We start from the raw sequence: 23155 nt of genomic DNA, 5'->3' as shown, positions 1-23155 counted from the left end.
AGGGATTCCATTCCATTAATATGCAGGTGATATATGACCATATGCCCAAAATTATGCAAGTGAAAGGACATTGTCTTTCCTGTAGTCACAACACCTTCATTTGACACCTTCATTTGTAACAGATGGTCAAGGAGGCCCAACTGCAACGAGGGGCCAAACAGGACACTGAGTCTGAGCCTGAAGAAATGCCCCGATGGCCATTCCTCATGAACTAGCAGACAGTGTTTACATGCAATCAGCAGCAAGAACCCTGGCTGACTTTGCTCATCCCCGGCCCAAAGGCACTGAGCACAGCTGTAGCACCCGAACTGTTTCACTGGCTGAGATCAGCTAACTCAGAGTCGAACCCGGAGCCTTCCTGGTCTGCTTGCCTTCTTGTCTCAATCAATTTAAGCGTTGGGAAGCACTTAATTAAAATTACCCACTTAACCTTCTCAAAATGACAGAGAAATTCACAATCACCATGGAAACTAGTTTGTTCCAGACTATAGGTAATAATTATTTGTATGAGTCCGGCTAATAGAGGGAGATCCTGTTATAATTATAGAGCAGTCAAGGTTACAGTGCAGCACAGTGACTTATTAGTCAGCAGGTGACTGTTAATAGTTACGCAGCAGTTTTAAAAAGATGTTACAATGATACTGTGAAATAGCAAGCTGATGAGTCAGTGGGTAAATATATCGCCCAGTTTTCTACTGAATCAACAGTCCAGGAAAATGCTAGGTTTAGAACCATAGCATTTTACAGCACAGAACAAGGCCATTCGGCCCACTGCCCCTGTGCAGGCTCTCTGAAAGAGCTACCCACTTAGTCCCATTCCTCTGTCCCTTTCTCATTGCCTATGTCTTTTTTTTACATTTATCCACTTCTCTTTTAAAACCTATTATGGATTCTGTTTCTGGTCATGCATGTTAATTGTACCCATATGATTTATATCAATTGGTGTTAATTGTATACAAATGGGAACTGTCTTGTAATCATTTATAAGAGAGCTGATCTAGGGTGTGGCGTGGGTGTAATGTAGAGCTCTGTGAATAAAGGCTTGGAAACAACTGAAGACTAGGCTCTAGTATTCTATCCTTCCTCACCGGGCTATCCAGTTTATAACAGTTCATCCCATGTCCTAACAACCTTCTGCATGAGGAAATTTCTCCTAACCCCTCCCTTCGTTCTTCTGGTGATGATCTTTTAAAACTCTCATCCTTCATTTTAAATCCCTCCATAGCCTTGCCCCCTTCCTAGCTCTGTAACCTCCTCCACCCGAACAAACCTCTGAGACCTCCGCATTCCTCCAATTCTTGCCTCTTGTGCATCCCCGATTTTAATCGCTCCACCATTGGTGGCCGTCCCTTCAGCTGCCTTGTCCCTAAGCTCTGGAATTCCCTCCCTAAACCTCTACCAATCTCTCCTCCTTTAAGATGCTCCTTAAAACCTACCTCTTTGACCAAGCATTCGGTCACCTGTCCGAAATTCTCCTTATGTGGCTCGGTGTCAAATTTTGTTTGACAATCGCTCTTGTAAAACACCTTGGGACGTTTTACTACGTTAAAGTCGCTATATAAATGCAAGTTGTTGTTGTTGTTGATCTTAAATTTATGTCGTCTAGTTACCAAGACAGACCACACCCCCCCACCCCCCACCCCGCTCTCCTCCGAAGTTCTCGTAAGTGAAGCGGTCACCTCTGGCAAGGAGCCTCACCCACTGGAATTTTGGGCGCGCATGGTACTTGATCTAACGTCCATCGAGCCGATGCCCACTGTCTAGACTCGCACATAAAATACGGCTCCTTGAGCAAGGCACTAGTGGGCTGTTTCACCATGCCTCTATCTCCATCTAGCTTTGAGCTGGCAGCATAGGAGCATTAATCTCTATGTCCCGGGGCAGCAAAGACTGATAATGAAGCGTGCAGTCTATGCTGGTGTGAAACAGGTTTTTGTGCAAGGGGGAAAGGCGATCTCACCAGCCGAGAAATATCTCACCGTGGCAGGACAGAAGTGGCTTACATGTTTTTTTTGGCACAGCACCAGTGTAACTCCTCTTATTACCTGCCTTGTAAAGCACCTCCCCCCACCAGATAAGGAGACTCTTTATGTTGAAAAATAAAGAGACCTGACGTCCACCGAAGGTGAAGCCATTCCAGTTTGCTGCTGCTAGGTAGGCTCCTTTGTAAATCTCATAGACGTGAATGTTGATGTTGGCGTGTTGTACTTGGGCAACTATAGTAATACTCTTTAGCAGGTATTACACCGTCAGATGGTTTAATTACTTAATCGGTGACAGGACTACCGTAGATATCAAAAATGCTCAAACAAGTTAATAGTTGATAAGATATTATGATATTTCAGTTGCCATGTATAAGATATTAAAGTGAATTGGAGGCTGGACTGGGTTTATGGTGGTCAAGGACTCAGTCAACTAATTTGGATAGATACTTTTTTGTTCCGGTTTTCGCTTCTCCGCCTCTCGTCCCCTCTCTGACTCTTGAGGTGAGATTCCACAGGATCCTCCAGTAATTTGTTCAAGCTTCTGTGGGAGCCCGGGTGTTGGCAGATTACCTGACCACAACAGAATGCTGAGGGCGGAGGTGTGGGATAGGGGAGTCGCAGCCAAACCTGAATCTCGCTGCATATCCATGCCCGCACGTACGGTCGCAAGTCACTGGATAGGAATGAGGCGTTGGGACCCGAGCTGATTCTTTTCCCTCCCTGACCCTATCAGCATCCAACCCGGTCCATCGGCTTCAGATTGCAGGCACATAACCCTCAGCTGTAAGAAACATAAGAGTCAAGGACAAGACCGAGGCCACTTAGATCATGAATGTTCATCCCTCTAACCCTTAGTCATGATGTGGAGATGCCGGTGATGGACTGGGGTTGACAATTGTAAACAATTTTACAACACCAAGTTATAGTCCAACAAATTTATTTATTTATTAGGCTGGTGACTAACCCTTAGTCACCAGCCTAGAATCCAACTTCACTTTGAAAGTACCTAATATTTTAATCTTTTAATCTCTACTACCCTCCTTGATAGACCATTTCAACCTTTCTCACTCTGAGTAATACCTGTTTAAATTTAGTTTTCACTGATTGAAGTTCACATCCACTGGCCCTGCTGACTGACCTTGAATTAATATTCTGGGTTTGCCTTATCGACACCATTTTATCCTTTACATACTTCGATGAAGTCCCATCTTTTCTCTACACAGCTTCTCTAATCGTTCTTTATAGTTCACCCCCTTTACTCTTACTCTTATCGCTCTCCTTTGCACTCGCTCTGATCTACATCCTTTCCGAGATGCTTTGGACATAGATAGCCTAGATCTGCCGATGGGTTTCACCCAAACAACGGGAGTAAATTGGGAAAGCAGGAATCCGTGATGTTGGATCGCTGGCTATTGAGCACCTCATCCAATTTTCTGATGCAAAGTTTGAAGAGTTTCAGAAGAGACCTGCAAGGAGATAATTAAGGGCATTCGGAGGCTATTTCTGCAGCGTTTTTTCTTTCTCTTGTTCCCATTTTGGGCCAATTATTGAGGTCGTGCCATTTTTCAACCACTGCTTGTGCTTTTTTGGAAGAACAGAACCAAAGGAGGGGGTCCCAGGAAGGTCAGGCTATACCAATGATGCTCTGCACCCACTCCACCAGGACCTACACACCAGAGTGTACAAGTGGGCACATGTACCTTCATGTGTCAGTGGAGCAGTGCCTACAACAACAACTTGCATTTATATAGCGCCTTTAACCTAGTAAAATAACCCAAGGTGCTTATTGCTCTTATTGCCCATGACCTACAGATTCTTTGAGTTGCAAGAGTTGTGTGGCCTGCTGCAAACTGATAGGCAGCCAAACTCCTGCACAAACACAGCGCTACCGATAGCTGTCAAAGTCACAAATTCCCTGACCGTTCATGCTTCAATTTCATTCCAGAACGACCACTGGGGATATCAGCAACACAAATCAAGTGGTTGTACATAGAAGTATAAAGCAAGTGACCAATGCCTTGTTTGCTCGAGCAAGCAATTTCATTGAGTTACCCTTGATGAGCAGCTGATTGAATGAAGCTGGTTGGGCTTGTAATTTGTAGTTTTTTTAATTCATTCTTGGGATATGGGCATTATTAGCAAGACCGGCATTTATTGCCTATCCCTAGTTGCCGCTTGAGAAGGTGGTGGTGGGCCTTCTTGTTGAACCGCTGCAGTCCGTGTGGTGAAGGGCCTCCCTCAGTGCTGTTAGGTAGGGGAGTTCCAGGATTTTGATGCAGTATAATGGCACCGTTAAACTCACACCTCTGTTAGGTCACAACCCTGGACAAACCCCCATTATGTAGGGAAAATGGATTGTGATGTAAATTTGGCCCAGGTGTTAATATGTGGTGCTTAATTTGGCTTCGCCCTACATACGAAATACGAAACATACAAAATTGATGGACAGGAAAAGACCTGCTGGTCCATCAAGTCTGCCCCACACACCATGATGGCTGGACCATGATGGCTAAACACTTCTTCCTGCCTCCCCTCGACTTCTTCCCGCACCCCCCCCCCCACCCCACCACCTTACCCCGGGCTATATAATCTCCTGGGAGAGAAAAAACCCAGGGCCAATAAGGGAAAGTATACTCTGGAAAATTCCTCTCCAATTCCCCTGAGGCGATTGAAACCAGTCCAGGAGATCTCACGGACCAAGTGTTGCCAATGAAGACACTTTCCTTCTGTGTGATGTGATCTCTGCCCCAGCAAGAGCGGTTCCATGTAGGAAATAATATCAGTGACACTGATTGATGGAATCCTTTGGTTAGGCATCATTATGGAGGCATGTCCTGGCCAATATTTATCCCTCAACCAACACCTTAGAACAAATTATCTGGTCAGTACCGCATTGCTGTTTGTGGGACCTTGCACAAATTGGCTGCTGTGTTTCCTACATTACAGCAGTGACTACACTTCAAAATGTACTTCATTGGTTGTAAAGCGCTTTGGGACATCCTGAGGTCATGCAAGGTGCTATATAAAAGCAAATCTTCCTGTCTTTCTTTTTTCTTTCTTTCCTTCCTCTTTCTATAGGCCAAGAATCACTTTCCTGGATATCTCTGAGGAGCAGTGCATGAGAAGGCTGTGCTTCTCGAGGCAGCCTCCTGCAACAAGACCTGTTGCCTGCTGGGCCAAGGGTCAATGCTTTGCCAGTGGCTGCCAAAGTCACTGCTGCCCTTAACATTTTTTGCTTCAGGCTCCTTCCATGGTGCTACAGGGGACATCGCTTGTGTGTCTCCATCTGCAGTGCACAAGTGCATCAAGCAGGTCACCAATACTCTATTTGCCAGGGCTAACCATTACATCACCTTCCCAAGGATGCCAACAGTCAAAATGAGAGAGCTCTGGGATTTTCTGCAATGGCTGGCTTCCCTCATGTCCAGTGGGGTTCTAGAATGGACTCATGTAGCCATCAAGGCACCAGAAGATCAGCTAGCAGCTTTTGTCAACAGGAAGGGCTTTCAGTCCATTAATGTCCAGCTGGTCTATTGTCGCAGAAAGTTCATGCAAGTCTGTGCCAGTTTCATAGACAGCTGTCATGACACCTTTATCCTGCAATAGTCAACCATCCCACCACAATTCCAACCTTCCAGGAATATAAGAGGAAGGCTGCTTGGGAACAAGGGCTACCCCCCTCCACACATGGTTGGTGACACCTCTCTGCAACCCCACCATGCCTGAACAGCTCAAATACAACCAGAGTCTTGAGACCACGATAGGGTCTAGAAGTCAATGGAGAGTAATATCGGGCGGGGTTTAAATGCAGCGTTCCACCCGATTCCGTCAGTTTCCCAACTAGCGGGTTAGGTTAAAATTGCCCCCAATGTTTCTAATTGTCACAATGTTTCTGCCACAGTGTTTCTAACTGTCACCGTGTTTCTGTCACAGTGTTTCTATCATGGTGTTTCTGTCACAGTGTTTCTAACTGTTACAGTGTTTCTGTCACAGTGTTTCTAACTGTTACAGTGTTTCTGTCACTGTGTTTCTAACTGTCACAGAGTTTCTAATTGTCTCAGTGTTTCTGTCAGTGTTTCTGTCACAGTGTTTCTAATTGTCACAGTGATTCTGTCACAGTGTTTCTAATTGTCTCAGTGTTTCTGTCACAGTGTTTCTAATTGTCACAGTGTTTCTGTCACAGCATACACAGTTTTGAAGCCTGATTCTGTCCTCACACAATGTCCTTAGTGAATAAGTGTAGTACCCACAGTGCCATTGAGCCCTACAGAACTGAGGGTTGAGGATTTGCACTCAACCGTCCCAGGTGTGTTGAGTTTGCTAGTTTCAGCTAGGTGGAATGGAGGTGCTGCAATTAGCCTCAATGCCCCTGGGCCAGAAAGGTTTAATAAAAGTTTCTAAATTGTGATCTTTATGTCTGGGACATCTGATGAATGAATCGTTCACAGGTTTTACTTTTCAGCACGTAGTCAGTAACAAAGGTCAGTAAATTATGCCTGTGGCTCCTGGTGCTCTCCAAACAAACCATAGTCACACCTTAGCCCGAAAATGAGAAAACTGCTTAGACTCTGATAAAGACTGATTAAACTGGATAAGCAGCTTTCCATTTAAAGGCATACTCCACATTATAAGGTGCAAAAAAGATTTACTAGGATGATACCAGAACTGAGAGGTTTTATCTATCAGGAAAGATTGAACAGGCTGGGTCTCTTTTCTCTAGAAAACAGAAGACTGAGGGGTGACCTGATAGAGGTCTTTAAGATTATTAAAGGGTTTGATAGGGTAGACGTAGAGAAGATGTTTCCTTTTGCGGGGCAGACCAGAACTAGGGACCATAAATATAAGATAGCCACTAATAAATCCAATAGGAAATTCAGGAGAAACTTCTTTACCCAAAGAGTGGTTAGAATGTGGAACTCGTTACCACAGGGAGTAGTTGAGGTGAATAGCATAGATGCATTTAAGGAGAAGCTAGATAAACACATAAGGGAGAAAGAAATAGGAGGATATAATGATAGGAAGAGATGAAGAAGGGTGGGAAGAGGCTCAGGTGGAGCATAAACACCGGTACAGACCAGTTGGGTCGAACGACCTGTTTCTGTGCTGTAGACTCTATATAATTCAGCTGCTTAATAGCCTACTTGTGAAGTGACTTACTGATCTCACCGAGGTGGTGGTTTGAGCACCATAATTGTGCTCAGAAGTCCTGGGCTAATGAGAGGGAAAATAAATCGAACAGTGTTCCTCCTGATACCTGCCCAGCGACCCCTACAGGAAAGTGTCCCATCTGCGAATGCCAAGTGAGCAGAGCATTGAATTTGACTTTGATGACCTCACCTCAAACACCCCACTGACACTCGGGGAAATTTTAACCTAACCCGCCCGTCGGGAGATTGGTTTATGCGCTGCCTGATTCTACTCTCCATTGAAGTCAACGGAGACCAATATTGGGAGGGGTGTAAAATCGGCATTCCACCCGATCCCATGGGCTTCCCGACGATCAGATTAGGTTCAAATGACTCCCTCACTCTCTTGGCTCACATTTGACGAATGCCCACTTCGACAAGATGGTGGAATGGCAGCCAGCACCTGTACTCCAGCGAGAGTTAGCGCCTTCAGGAGAGAAAGGGAGAAAGTTTGATGGATAAAAGCACAAATCTTGGTGAAGAGTAGAAATCATGAACATTACCAAGGGATTAAACTCATTATTAAAACAAAGGCTTTTGTTTTAATCCCAGGCTTTTCAGAAAATCACAATATAATTACAGATGAGGAAGACCATCTAAGTTTATCTATCCAGAAAGATCCTAGTGTTCCATTCATTGCAGCATCCAATTGGTTCTTAAATGATTCCAGGATTTTTGCCTCTGCTGCTCTTCCTGTGTTGACCACTCTTTGTGTGAAGAAGAGGATCAGTCCCAAATTTACCTTTTATTAGTTTCAATGGGTGTCCTCTCGGGCTACTCTCCCATTCCCCTTTTTAGCAGGTGCGGGGCTGAGTGATGTCAATATTGGGCAATGGAAAATATTCCCACTTTTTATACCCACTATTACCATCAAGTACTCGCCCGGGCCAAGTACAATCAAAGAACTCTGATTTGTTCCGTTTTAGCTAGGAGTTAAATGAGATTAACGGCAATTTGTCACCATTATTCACAGCTCACTAACATAATGCACAGTTTGGAAATCTGAGATCTTAAGGGATTCAAATGGTAGGTCAAACATCGCACCTCAGTAAACAGCCCCTCTCCTCAGCTTGATCCTACTCATGCACTGTTCCTCCACCATACAGAGGGAGTGGACTCTATTGCAAGTCACGTGCCTCTTATGCTCTCCACATTCCTGGGCCACCATTTCCTCCTCCTGATGGTGCACTGTGGGCCATCTGCCAATGGTCGCCATGCCCAATCCGTTGGGGCAGAAAACCTTACTCTACTATTCACACCTGTCACTGCTGTAGTGATACCATGAAATCAGAGCCTCCCTTCAGATTCCTAGCTCTGGATGTAACCTGGAGTTAAAAATCCCCTTCCCAGTTATCATCCATACTGCATAATTCTGCAAAAGTTTATTTTTCATGATTGGCTGTTAACAAGGACTTAACAAATTGAATTGTACGTTTGTTCAGTTTCATAAAACCAATTTTAGATTGGAGGAATTTTTTTTTTATTTGTTCATGGGATGTGGGTGTCACTGGCGAGGCCGGCATTTATTGCCCATCCCTAATTGCTCTTGAGAAGGTGGTGGTGAGCCGCCTTCTTGAACCGCTGCAGTTCGTGTGGTGAAGGTTCTCCCACAGTGCTGTTAGGTAGGGAGTTCCAGGATTTTGACCCAGTGACGATGAAGGAACGGCGATATATTTCCAAGTCAGGATGGTATGTGACTTGGAGGGAAATGTGCAGGTGGTGTTGTTCCTATGTGCTTGCTGCCCTTGTCCTTCTAGGTGGTAGAGGTCGTGGGTTTGGGAGGTGCTGTCGAAGAAGCCTTGGCGAGTTGCTGCAGTGCATCCTGTGGATGGGACACACTGCAGCCACGGTGCGCCGGTGGTGAAGGGAGTGAATGTTTAGGATGATGGACGGGGTGCCAAACCAGCGGGCTGCTTTGTCTTGGATGGTGTCGAGCTTCTTGAGTGTTTTTGGAGCTGCACTCATCCAGGCAAGTGCAGAGTATTCCATCACATTCCTGACTTGTGCTTTGTAGATGGTGGAAAGGCTTTGGGGAGTCAGGAGGTGAGTCACTCGCTGCAGAATACCCAGCCTCTGACCTGCTCTTGTAGCCACAGTATTTATGAGGCTGGTCCAGTTAAGTTTCTGGTCAATGGTGACCCCCGGATGTTGATGGTTGTTGTCCAGGTCTTGCTGCATGCGGGCTCGGACTGCTTCATTATCTGAGGGGTTCTGAATGAAACTGAACACTGTGAAATCATCAGCGAACATCCCTATTTCTGACGTTATGATGGAGGGAAGGTCATTGATGAAGCAGCTGAAGATGGTTGGGCCTAAGCCACTGGCCTGAGGAACTCCTGCAGCAATGTCCTGGGGCTGAGATGATTGGCTTCCAACAACCACTACCATCTTCCTTTGTGCTAGGTATGACTCCAGCCACTGGAGAGTTTTCCCCTGATTCCCATTAACTTCAATTTTACTAGGGCTCCTTGGTGCCACACTCGGTCAAATGCTACATTGATGTCAAGGGCAGTCACTCTCACCTCACCTCTGGAATTCAGCTCTCTTGTCCATGTTTGGACCAAGGCTGTAATGCGGCCTGGAGCCGAGTGGTCCTGGCGGAATCCAAACTTAGCATCAGTGAGCAGGTTATTGGTAAGTAAGTGCCGCTTGATAGCACTGTCGACAACACCTTCCATCACTTTGCTGATGATTGAGAGTAGACTGAAGGGGCGTTAGTTGACTGGATTGGATTTGTCCTGCCTTTTGTGGACAGGACATTTCTGGACAATTTTCCACATTGTCGGGTAGGTGCCAGTGATGTAGCTGTACTGGAACAGTTTGGCTAGTTCTGGAGCACGAGTCTTCCGCACTATTGCCAGGATGTTGTCGGGGCCCATAGCTGTTGTTGTATCCAGTACACTCAGTCATTTCTTGATATCACATAGAGTGAATCAAATTGGCTGAAGACTGGCTTCTGTGATGGTGGGGATATCAGGAGGAGGCTGAGATGGATCATCTACTTAGCGCTTCTGGCTGAAGATGGTTGCAAACGCTTCAGCCTTGTCTTTTGCACTCACTTGCTGGACTCTGCCATCGTTGAGGATGGGGATGTTTACAGCACCTCCTCCTCCCATTAGTTGTTTAATTGTCCACCACCATTCACGACTGGATGTGGCAGGACTGCAGAGCTTTGATCTGATCCGTTGGTTGTGGAATCACTTAGCTCTGTCTATAGCATGTTGCTTCCGCTGTTTAGCATTCATGTAGTCCTGTGTTGTAGCTTCACCAGGTTGGCACCTCATTTTTAGGTATGCCTGGCGCTGCTCCTGGCATGCTCTTCTACACTCCTCATTGAACCAGGGCTGATACCCTGGCTTGTTGGTAATGGTAGAGTGAGGAATATGCTGGGCCATGAGGTTACAGATTGTGCTGGAATACAATTCTGCTGCTGCTGATGGCCCACTGTGCCTCATGGAAGCCCAGTTTTGATCTGCTAGATCTGTTCTGAATCTATACCATTTAGCATGGTGGTAATGCCACACAACACATTTGATGGTATCTTCAGTGTGAAGACGGGACTTCGTCTCCACAAGGACTGTGCGGTGGTCACTCCTATCAATACTGTCATGGACATCTGCGACAGGTAGATTGGTAAGGATGAGGTCAAGTAGGTTTTTCCCTTGTGTTGGTTCGCTCACCACCTGCCGCAGGCCCAGTCTGGTAGCCATGTCCTTCAGGACTCGGCCAGCTCGGTCAGTAGTGATGCTACTGAGCTACTCTTGAAGACATTGAAGTCCCCCACCCAGAGTACATTCTGTGCCCTTGCTACCCTCAGTGCTTCCTCCGAGTGGTGCTTGGAATGGAGGAGGACTGATTCATCAGCTGAGGGAGGGCGGTAGATGGTAATCAGCAGGAGGTTTCCTTGCCCATATTTGACCTGATGCCATGAGATTTCATGGGGTCCGGAGTCAATGTTGAGGACTCCCAGGGCCACTCCCTCCTGACTGTATACCACTGTACCACCACCTCTGGTGGGTCTCTCCTGCCGGTGGGACAGGACATACCCAGGGATGTTAATGGAAGAGTCTGGAGCGTTGGCTGAAAGGCATGATTCTGTGAGTATGGCTATGTCGGGCTGTTGCTTGACTAGTCTGTGGGACAGCTCTCCCAATTTTGGCACAAGTCCCTCATGAGGAGGACTTTGCAGGGTCGACTGGGCTTGGTTTGCCTTTAGTCATGTCTGGTGCCTAGTGATCCGTCCAGTTTTATTCTTATTATGACTTTTTGTAGTGAGATTGTAGAACTGAGTCGCTTGCTAGGCCATTTCAGAGGGCGATTAAGAATCAAGCACATTGCTGTGGGTCTGGAGTCACATATAGGCCAGACCAGGTAAGGACGGCAAGTTACCTTCTAGTGAACCAGATGGGTTTTTACAACAATCCAGTAGTTTCATAGCCACCATTGCTGATTCTAGTTTTTTTTATTCCAGATTTTTATTTAAATAATTGAATTTAAATTCCCCAGTTGCCGTGGCAGGATTTGAACTCATGACTCCGGATTATTAGTCCGGGCCAATTCTGGATTACTAGTCCAGTAACATAGCCACTATGCTACCATACCCGTATCCTTAGAAAAGTGCTAAGCATGGTGGAATAGTCTATTCGCTGGTAACATATCACTGTTAATGCTAATCTACTTTGTTGCTAAATTTGGCAAACAAATGAAAATATGACCCTTTGGTTCTAAAAGCAAAGGTAATTTGAGTTACTTTAGAGTGTCAGAAATAACAAGGACCTTCCGCACATCAAACTTTCAACTAGGTACGTAAGGCCAAGCAAACTAACATGGGATAGCTGCAGTGATTGTGAGCAGCTTCAGATGTACAGTGATCGTTTATGTTTCACAGCCTGTGTTACAGAGCTTGGAACACATGAGGTAATTTGATAGAAAACTTGTCACAATCTTTGAAGTGAAAATATTCAATTCTAGCCCTCTAAACAAATATGTTAATCATGATTGAACCTGGGTGTTGTTCCAGTATTTTTGTAATAAAAGTACTTTCCTCTGACCTAATACACAACCCAAAAGAACAAAAATGCTAGAGATGACCTGGGGTTTGAAGTGGGAGAAAACAATGAGAAATGAGATTTAAGAGTATGGGTAACTAAGAAGTAATAAATCCAGACCTACAAAAGGAGAATAATAAAATGGATCATTCTGATAAACTTGCACACAGTCAGTATCAAAGTTCAGGTAATAAGTAAAGGGTGTTACTAGTGATACACAGTTTCAGCTGCTTTGCAAACAAACCGTGAAGCCACACCTCACCTGAATAAAAGGAAACATGTTTCAACTCTGACAGAAACCCGAGCAGCTTTACATTTCAAAGGCACAATTCAGTGCCCTGGTGGGTATGTGCAATGCTGGGTGCGGTAGGCTTAACAGAGCAAGGCGGCTCTGGGTTCAATCCGTGATCCATGCTGTGTGTTAGCCAATCTCACCTGTGGAGGGGATGCGGGTATTACAATTGAGCTCAGTATGCAGAGGAGGAAAATAAACCTGGCCTGGTCACTATCCCAGCAAAGGGAGGGCAGAAAAGAACATTAGGTGAAAAAGGTACAAATATTTTTCGAGGGTAGAAAGTATGAACATTACTAAGGGAATAAACTCATTCAAATTCAAACAGATGTGAGGGAAAGCTGGATAAACACATGAGGGAGACAGGAATAGAAGAATATGGGGATAGAGTTAGATGAAGTAGGAAGGGAGGAGGCTCATGTGGAGCATAAACACTGGCGTAGACCAGTTGGGCTGAATGGCCTGTTTCCGTGCTGTAAATCCTATGTAAAGTGTTTTTTTAATGCTACCCTTTTGTCATGCCCCCTTTTTGGGGGGAGGATTGGCTGAAAGATGACATTGTTGGGGAATGGAACATTTTGCTACTTCTTATACCCAGTAACTCCATGAAGAACCCCCAGGTCAACCTTTCGAGCTCCCAAAAATCCCCACCCTCTGAGGTTTATATGAAGCCTTCATAATATCAGCTTGGTGAACTTGCTTATTCCAAGGGAATATGTACATATACCTGTACCGAGGGGAATTTGGAGCTTAGGAGAAACACGAGAGGAAAGTTCAGAAGAGCAATGGCCATAGTTGGGTCCGAAGAATAGAGGATTGACATAGAGAGCGTTTGGAATCTAGAGTTGGGAGGAGGATCTGAAAGGCTATTGTTACAATATCCATTATGGAAGAAAATTCCTTTTATTCAAATTTCCTCACAGCCACAAAGAGCAGATCAGTGAGGGAGGACCGATTGCTTAAACTTGCAGGAGACATTGATGAAGGGCAAGAGTGTAAAGTCATTACTGGAGTGATCCATTGTTATAAAAGCAGATCTGGTTACCTTTCCAAACATGGCAATGTAGGTCATCTCATCTCCAATCAGATAGCAGCAAAGCACTTGGAACACCTCAGCCTGTATCCTTTACTCTCAGTTCTTTCCACACTCACGTTCAACAGCTGAAGCTCAACTCCTCTTACGGTGAGAGATTATCTTAATTAAATTGGTCACTCTTTTAACTTACAATGCCCTCTTTACGAGGATCCTTGGTTTACTGTGTCTTGTGTTCTTATTGAAGCCGGTTCACTTTTATATTTATTTCATTAATTCTGTCTTCTAATTAAACTTCCTGGTTTACTGCATTACACTACCATTCTCATTAATCACAATTATACTCAGGCTTCAAGTGTCAAGCAAAGGAGGAAAGTACATTTTAACCATGTTTGATTATTGTTTCATATAAGTTTTAGTTGCACAAACATTTTGAAACTGTTTTTAGTTACAGATGAAACTACATCTTCAAAAACTGTTCACAATCAATTTAACAGACATCCCCTTTTTGATTACTTTTAGTTAACTCCACTCTTAGACTATTTAAAATGTTGCTAATTTGTTATAAAATTATTATTTTTTTAATTGAATTTTAAACCACATTCTCCATGGCTTAAAGGATTGAAAAGCTCGGCGATCTTTAACTTGTGACTGTAGCTGGCCAGAATCCAGAAGGACTTTGCTCGAATGGCCTCACCCTTAGATTGTGCTTTTCAAACTGTGTTGTATCCTGGTGACTGAGAATGTGCAAGTCTGTCGTTGACTTTTCGGTTTCTCGGTATAACTTTTTATGTGGATAAATCTATCTATAAAAAGCCCCTGGAGGTGTTCTCAGCTGGTGTAGAACACAGCATTTGTGCCTTAGCATCCCTAAGGTGGCTAAAAACATTTAAGATTTATGCTCCTGATCTAGTGACTGCTGCTGGAAGGTGTGTCTGTAGACATCAGGCCAGGAGAGGAGCAGACTCACCTGGGACGGTGAGCAAGGTTGAATAGCCTGCCAATAATCATTATCTAGGCTCAAACACGCAGAATGGCCAGTTGGAGGGTGTGCCTGTGTGGAGCCAGTGTCTATGGAACTGCATACCAGCATGAGTCAGTGCCTTCAGAGGAGATTGGGGGTTGGAATTAAAAGCAAAAGTACCCAGTGATCATTTCTTCCGTTACCAATTCATTGATTGTATTTATTAACCCATGGCGTTTAAACAATAAATGGGCTTTGAAATTGTATTCATTTTTTAAAAATTCTAATGTGGCAATTTTCACTTGCAATTAGGTGTCTGATTATTAATAATGAGTAAGAATGTGACCAGCAAAATAAACAAGATAACTATTCATCAAAAATGAACAAATACTGCTTTAAACATTGTAAAAATTGTTAAACAAATGCATTCAATTTAGGATGGCTCTCTCTATGAGGAATTCAACTGGGAAAATTATAATGTGATCACATGTGAGTAGTATTAGTTGCTGTAATACTACCATTTGAGCATTAAAGCCTTCCATTGCTTCACTGAGTATCAAATTCACATTGGCGTTCCTTGTTGATTTGAATGGAAGAAGCATCATGGGAAAGCTGAGCTGCTGTGTGTTTCTTTTATCTCTACTCTTTAGATTTTAGTCGGGTTTAGCTGATACTGGTTTGTTCTGGCTTACTCTACTGAAATGCAAGCAATCCAAATTAAGTAACATATATCTTAAGAATATAACAATTTTTAAGAACAGAAATCAGTCAATGGGTCCAACAAGCCTAACCCCACCTACCCACATTTTTGCCATATCCCCTAATCCAGGGGTGTCCAAACTAAAGCCCATGGGCCACATGTGGCTCCCTTACCCTGCCAATCTGGCCCTTGATACCCAGGCAACATCATGTTATTTCTGTTCTATGGTCCTCATTTGTTGGTTTGGTCCTGTTTGAATCTGAGTTTGGTGAGGGCGACTGTTGGTACTATTGCTTCCTTGGTTTATTAGTCCTAAGTCAGAACGCGGAGACCCATTGATATCAATAGCTTGTGTGTTGTATCCTGCTGTTAGGATTAAGGGATGTTAATGTGTTTTAGGACATGCGGAGGGAGCATGTATTGTATGTTCTAATGTGTTTGGATGCAGGGAGTTCGAGTATGTATCATGCTGTTTGTACTGAGATGGTCCTGAGTCTGGGAAGATTGTTGCCATGTTTAATGATGTTTAATAGTGGTGGGGCTACTATTGGAGGGAGTTTTGATAGCTGGAATACTGATTTGCATTGGAAAGCTTTTGATGGAGAATACGTATTGGCAAGGAAAGAGTGTTAATACATTCTATGGTATTTAACTACAGGGTATGTCAATACATGGATATTTTATGTGGTGTTCGAATAGTGGGAGTACTGATATGTAGTACGAATTTGGGTGAAGAAAGCTGTCTGTTGTGAAATGGCGGGGTGGAGAGGGACCTGCATGTTGTTAGGCGTTTGATTCAACAACAACTTGCATTTATATAGCGCCTTTAATGTAGCAAAAGGTCCAAAGGCGCTTCATAGAGGCGTTATCAAACAAAATTTGACAGCGAGCCACATAGGAGATATTAGGGCAGGTGACCAAAAAGCTTGGTCAAAGAGGTCGTTTTAAGGAGCGTCTTAAAGGAGGAGAGAGAGGTGGAGAGGTTTAGGGAGAGAATTCCAGAGTTTAGGGCCACGGCAGCTGAAGGAACGGCCGCCAATGGTGGAGTGATTAAAATCAGGAATGTGCAAGAGGCCAGAATTGGAGGAGCGCAGAGATCTCAGAGGGTTGTAGGGCTGGAGGAGGTTACAGAGATAGGGAGGGGGCGAGGTGTTCCTGGTCCAAGAGCCAATGTAGGTCAGCAAACACAGGGCTGATGGGTGAACAGAACTTGGTGCGAGTTATGATATGGGCAGCAGAGTTTTGGATGAGCTCAAGTTTATGGAGGGTGGAAGATGGGAGGCCGGCCAGGAGAGCATTGGAATAGTCAAGTCTAGAGGTAACAAAGGCATGGATGAGGGTTTCCACAGCAGATGAGCTGAGGCGGGGCGGAGATGGGCGATGTTATAGAGGTGGAAGTAGGTGGTCAGAGAATTACATAGAATTTACAGCACAGAAACAGGCCATTTGGCCCAACTGGTCGATGCTGGTGTTTACGCTCCACATGAGCCTCATCTCACTCTACTTCATCTCACCCTATCACCATAACCTTCTATTCCTTTTTCCCTCATGTACTTATCCAGCTTCCCCTTAAATGCATCTATGCTATTCGCCTCAGCTACTCCATGGATGATCCAGTTCCACATTCTAACCGGTTTCTGGGTAAAGAAGTTTTTCCTGATTCAGGGGGGTGTGGAGCATTGAACAAAATTTGGACAGGAGGAGGACGTGTGAGTTGTAGGGCATTCAGAAGGAGAGGGAGTGCCGGCAAATGGTGTGGTTTTGATAGGGGGAAGCACAAATAGGGGTAGCGCTTTAAATGGCTGATGAGGTTCCTGTTTCTTGAAGGACGTTTGGATAAAAGGCGCATGTTGTACAGCGAATTGGGAGGAAGCAGTGCCGCTGCATTCAGGCGGAAAGCGTGCTGGTGAGGTGTTATATTTTAGGGTAGAGGGTGCCCTGTGTGTTAGGCTGTATTTAAGTGAAGAGTTGCTGACTCGTTCTGTGGTTCCTGGACAGAGGGACCTCTGGGGATTGAATGCAGAGTCGGTTGTTGCATTGCGTCTAGTGGCGATTATTGCTGGCGATCGAACGGAACTGTACGGCGTTTGGTTGGAGGTTTGTACGCCGTTGAATGGATTGAGTGGTGTTCGTGTTAGGATTGTATGGTGTGTCTGATTTGGGGGGTGGGGGGCGCAGAGAATGTGTGTGTTTTGGGGGATGGAGAAAAAATCTCAGCAGGATTGAGAATATTCCTGGGGAGGGGTTTGGGGGGAGAGGGGCGGTTCTGAGACTCTCGGCTCTTGAACAGTCCTGGTGAGAAGGGTTTAAACGTCAAACTCGCCTGTTCTCTCCACCGATACATCGACCTGTCCTGCCGGGTGTCGCCAGCATCGCTTCCAACGGAGCCTGGCGGGCACTGGGCGCTGTCCGCGGAACCGTGGTGCTGAAACGGAGCTCGGTCTTGTGGGCTGAGGTCGCTCCAAGCATTAAAACCACTCACTCGCACTGCTCAAACACGGTGCTTGCAACACCACCGAGATGGCAAACAATCCAATATACTGGTTCTACGCTAAAATTAAAAAGGTTATCAGTTTGCAAATAACCACCCCCCAACTACCAATATCATAACAAGAGACCAAATGTGGAAGCATGCGAATTAATAAATAATCAAGGAGAGACAATGTGAAGAAAGATAAACTGGGGTTAATTATATTAAATTGAAATATGCAGGAAGATGAGCCCAAGACACACAGACAGCATTCGGAATGGGTAAATAAAGATCTCTTTGATGTAGTGCTCTGGTATATATCATGGGGAGTCCGTGCCATCCCCTCTGTCTCAGTCCTGCCTGGTTTAGGTTAGTGGGCTCCTCAGGAATGCGCTCACTGCGGCATTTTCCGTGCGCACGTTGCTGTAATCGGCCTCCTGCTCACTCCGGGTTAGTTCGCTTTCACATCACGTCCCGTCCTTGTGCTCTCAAACCTCTCTCTCTCTCTCTCTCTCGCTGCCCTTCTCCTCGCAGGTTCCTGTGGCTCGCTCTGAAAATGGCCAGCACTTTTACCCGGGTCTTCACCAACAGAAAGACCAGCGGCATCCTCACGCTGGTGGGAGCCGGCTCTCTGGCGGCCGGGTTCCTGTTCACCAAAGAATATGTGAAAGCAGGGAGTGACCAGAGAAAACTGTACCCCGCCAGGTAAGAACCTAATCGAACTGCCATCTCAGAAGCTGGGGGAGGGAGGGAGTGTTAGAGAATAATCAGCCAGGCTGGAATTAATAAAAGAGTTCAGAACCATCTCAACAAGTTATTGGTAAAATAATTACTCTAGATCGATATTTGATTATTGGATACGAGTTAGCTGGGCTGTGCTGGTTACCTCGTCCCCATCGTTGCAGACTGCCTCTTTGTTAAGCCTTCTGCTTAAACTAAACGAGTGACCCCCCGCCCCCCCAAGGTCAGTCAATACTGCACCATGCACGCCCGCTCTAGCGGGTCCACATCTAATTTTATGTACGTGAACTTTACGTTATGAGTTGACCATCTGGGTTAGCAAACCAAGGTTGGATAACAGATGGACACAGCCATGTTTAACTCATCTCCAAATATAAAAGAATCGTTGTGACAGAATGTTGATTAAAACACAGATTCAAACATTAATCCCATCGCCAAACAGCAAACCCCCCTGTTAACATTTGCCACTGTTCCCTTTTCAATAAAAGCTTTTTATCTTTGCCCGTGTGGATTTATCTCACTGAATGTTCCCTCGATTCGCTTTATATCGATTGTTTCAGTGCACTAATATTATAGAAAAATCTTCCAAGGTTTAAGAATGGTCCCCAATGCTCTGTTTTAATTTTTCATTATTATGTAGTTAGATTACAGGCTGGGATCCCGGCAGAACCAGAATCTGACTGCGGGGTAATATCAACACTCAGAGCCAAGGTGTCCCTGGTCACAATGAGATTAAAGGTTCAGCAATAGTAAAAAGGAAGGCTGGAATTTTATTTTTGAGAATGCTGGAAAAAGGAAGAATGTTTCACATCACGTTACAATATTGGATGTTAGAAACTGCAAGAGATGGTTAACATTAAAGGGTTGGGACCGGGATGCGAGTGGGGGGGTCATTAACATTCTGCCCATCGGTTTCCTTATAAAACAACTTGTTCTAAATCCGACATCTGCGGACTAGGCAGCATTAACCTGGTATTAAACCCTCTAATTCAGTTTAAATCTTGCACCAGGTGACATACAGTTCAGAATGCTGTCTCCAAACACAGCTCATGTTTTGAAGAACACCATCAATAATTGCACCGCGGGTTGTTTTTCACGATTCAATTGAAAACTGTGACATTTCACAGCCTCATTGTTACATGTTACAGAAACCCGAGTTTGACCTCATATTCAGCATTAGAATCCATTATATCAGAGTGGAGGGAAATATCATTAGAACTATGTATCTACTCTGATCAATCATTTATATTGGTTGCCCTCAAAATATATTGTTAATAATTTGGCTTCAATCTATTTCTCAATCTCTGATACAACTGCTCAGGCGCTACAGTCAATAATCTACAGTAACTCATATGGAAAAATTCATTTTAAGGGGGTTTCTGTATGTAGATTAAATGTGGGTGGGAGCACATTGCTAGTCGGTAAATCAGCTAAGGGGATCTGCTGATCGTCACCCAGAGATAAATATGTTACTCAATGTATACCTGGCTCTGCTCTCATTTTTGCACCTCTCGGAGGTCAAACATCTTACATTAAATATAACAAATACACAAATACATCACAAGTGTTAATAGTTTTCAAGCTCAAAATGCTTACTACTTCAATGAATAGCAGGCAACCAAAGCTGAGAACTTCGGGTGAAGTGACAAGACCCACAGTACAGGACGTCCACCAAAGGCAAAAACAGGAAAAGGCGAGGTAAAATAAGGAACAGTTGAGTTAGGTGACACCAAGCTTTGGTTTTATAGGGAAAAAAGGAAGATGGCGGGAGGTGAGGAGTCCCATAGTGTGTGGCCCTGGAAAGAATGAGTTAGAATAGGTGACGGTGAAATGAGTCTTGATTTCAACACAATGAGATGCAGAGGATAAAAGGCATGCGAGATGCCTTATTTAGGTTTTGGCATGAACAAGAGAGCAAAGTCCAGAGCAATGATGATATCAGTACAAACAAAATAGAGACAAGGAAGATTGCAGTGGAGACTTTGGAGCCTAAAGACAAGAGAATGATTTCCTGTCAGATGACCTTTTTTTGGATCTTGTCCAAGATTTGAAAACTGGTCTCATATCAGGACACCTGGAGAGAATCTCCAAATATGAGAACAGTTTTCAAGACTTGGACAGACATTTTGTTTACCGAGATGAGTTGCTGAGGGGAAACAAAGTGTTTGGTATAAAACAGGAAACTGAGCTTCTTGGGGTCACCTTTAGTGACAGAGGAAATGTGGGAGTTGGTTTGAGATCTAAGGAATTAGTGAGGCCAAGAATATAAATGGACATAAAGGTGGGGTCATCAAAGATAAGAGTTGGCAGCTGTTGGCTGGATTAGGGTGAGCAGTGGAGAGATTGTGTCTTTGAGGAATTAAAAGAAGCAAGATTTTCATTGCCTTAGCAAAAGGCTTAGAAAAGATGGAGATTTACTGATTCAGCCATTGCACTGTGAAATGAAAGAAGATTGTGCGTACTGAGGGCATTCAATATGAAGGAAGTGACTGGATGTAATAGAATTACTTAGAATTCAAAGCATAGAAACAGTACATGAGGGAGAAAGGAAGTTGGTGATGAGTAGACCTCTTATACTCAGCTGATGTGAATTTGAGGCATGTAGCTGCATGTGTCACATGACAGAAGGCAGTAATATGCAACTTAATAAAAGAAAGGACTTGCATTTATATAGCGCCTTTCACAACCCCAAGATGTCCCAGAGCACCTCACACACAATTAAGTATTTTTTGAACTGTAGTCACTGTTGTAATGTAGGGAAATGCAGCAGCCAATTTGTGCACAGCAAGATCCCACAAACAGCAATGTAATAATGACCAGATAATCTGATTTAGTGGTGTTGGTTGAGGGATAAATATTGGCCAAGACACCCGGGAGAATGCCCCTGCTCTTCTTCGAATAGTGTCATGGGATATTTTACGTCCACGATAGAGGGAAGACGGGGCCTCAGTTTAACGTCTCATTCGAAAGATGGCACCTTCGACAGTGCAGCACTCCCTCAGTACTGCACTGAAGTGTCAGCCTGGATTTTGTGCTCAAGTCTCTGGAGTGGGGCTTGACCCCATGACCTCCTGACTCAGGTGAGAGTGCCACCAACTGACTGAATATCTATCTGCTCCCACACAAGAAGAACCTAAGATTTCAGGCCAGTGAAATTATCTGCAGGCAGTGGCCTGTAGAATTCCAGCCCACATCCAGTCTTCAAGGATAAAACTGCTTTAAATTTCACATTTACAGATCGAACACACTGGAAGGCAACTTGATACAGAAAGAAATATTCGGGATCATTATTAACAGAACTTTCATTGATGATTCTGTGGTATTTTGGCTGTTCTAACAACCATTGCTGACCATTGATCTCCTCTGCTGAATTAAAAATTCATTTGGTGTAATGAAATACACAAACTTACTCCCCCCAAGCTAAGTTACAGATGTAAATTAAAAATTAATTTTGTATAATTAAAAACACCACCTGCTCCATTAATACAACTGTTGATATCATCAAATTTTAGGTTCAGTTCTTGCATTAACAGAGGTACTTCTAGCATATCCAAACTACAGCCCTCCGACTGTCTGCACCTGCTGTCTGCATCCATTGTCTGCTCCCGTTGTCTGCTCCCACCGTCTGCACCAGCTGCTCTTCCCAGTCCATCATCCTTTTTCCCATCTCCAATATTTTTATAACTAATAAACGAAAGTGCTCAAAGAAAATGAAAAAAAAAACATGATTTTTTAAAATGCCGGTATGATTTTTCTCCCGGGTGTTGCTCGTAGCAGTATCCTGGAGATTAATCTTTAATTCCTGGAGACTCCAGGACAATCCCGAGGGGTTGACAACCTTACCTCCCTCTGCTTTAAAACCTACCGGTTTGACCAAGCTTTTGGTCACCTGTCCTAATATCTCCTAATGACTCGGTGTTCATTTTTGTTTGATAATCGCTCCTGTGAAGCGCCTTGGGACATTTTACCACATTAAAGGCGCTATATAAATTCAAATTGTTGTGGTTGCATCTTCTTTCTGCTCTGTATTCTCAGTGCTGACTACCCTGACCTCCGAAAGCACAACAACTGCATGTCGTCCTGCCTCACCCCTGGCATATATGCTAAACTTCGGGATAAGACTACACCCAGTGGCTGGACCCTGGATCAGTGTATCCAGACCGGAGTGGACAACCCTGGACACCCTTTCATCAAAATCGTGGGCATGGTAGCTGGGGATGAAGAATCCTATGAGGTAAGATTCAGTCGGTTAAGATTAACGGTGCATTGAATGTGGTCACAGAGGAAACACAGATAAGAATCACTTAAAGCAAAACAAAATCAGTTTGAGTTGTGGTCTATGGGGTAGCATAGGTCTATAGCATGCATGAGCATTAGTGGAGTACTGCCATTATTTAACCTTTAAGTAGAATTTATAATCTGCAGGCTCTTAAAACTCAGGCTTGGTGTCAGCGAACCATCACTGTTTAGCTTACCTTGTCTTCTCTCCCACTCTTTTCCACCTTGGTGCTGCCCTGAACTATGGCCTCTGACCCTTCACCTGGGTTTCTTAGGGAAGAAAAGGAAGTTTGTGAACAAGGCGAGATTCTGAAACTCACATCAAGACAGCTGGCCAAAACATTTCAGTGCCCAATGCAGAGATTGATAATCTACTCAATCGAGCTTATTAGCACACTGAAGATGTCAAAGAGTTGTTTGTAACCCCAGATTCCCATGCACTTTTTCAAGCAAAGAAA

General features: G+C 44.3%; 1 protein-coding gene across 2 annotated transcripts in view; it reads left to right on the top strand.

The window, feature by feature from the left end:
* Positions 1-2055: 2055 nt before the first annotated feature.
* The window catches only part of LOC137304780 (creatine kinase U-type, mitochondrial-like), a 38948-nt gene continuing 17848 nt past the window's right edge, over positions 2056-23155 (top strand). The window contains exons 1-3 of one of the 2 annotated variants that reach the window (XM_067973490.1): positions 2056-2154; positions 18213-18383; positions 22455-22653. In XM_067973490.1, the coding sequence (XP_067829591.1) occupies positions 18235-18383; positions 22455-22653 (348 nt within the window). In that variant the 5' untranslated portion in view covers positions 2056-2154; positions 18213-18234. Of the gene's footprint in view, positions 2155-13609; positions 13695-18212; positions 18384-22454; positions 22654-23155 lie in introns of those variants that run through there. The other variant, XM_067973489.1, reaches the window with a different exon arrangement.

The sequence above is a fragment of the Heptranchias perlo genome, chromosome 38 (assembly GCF_035084215.1).
Source record: "Heptranchias perlo isolate sHepPer1 chromosome 38, sHepPer1.hap1, whole genome shotgun sequence".
Classification (NCBI taxonomy): domain Eukaryota; kingdom Metazoa; phylum Chordata; class Chondrichthyes; order Hexanchiformes; family Hexanchidae; genus Heptranchias; species Heptranchias perlo.
Note: the sequence above shows the minus strand (reverse complement) of the source record. Positions and strands in the feature narration are given on the sequence as shown.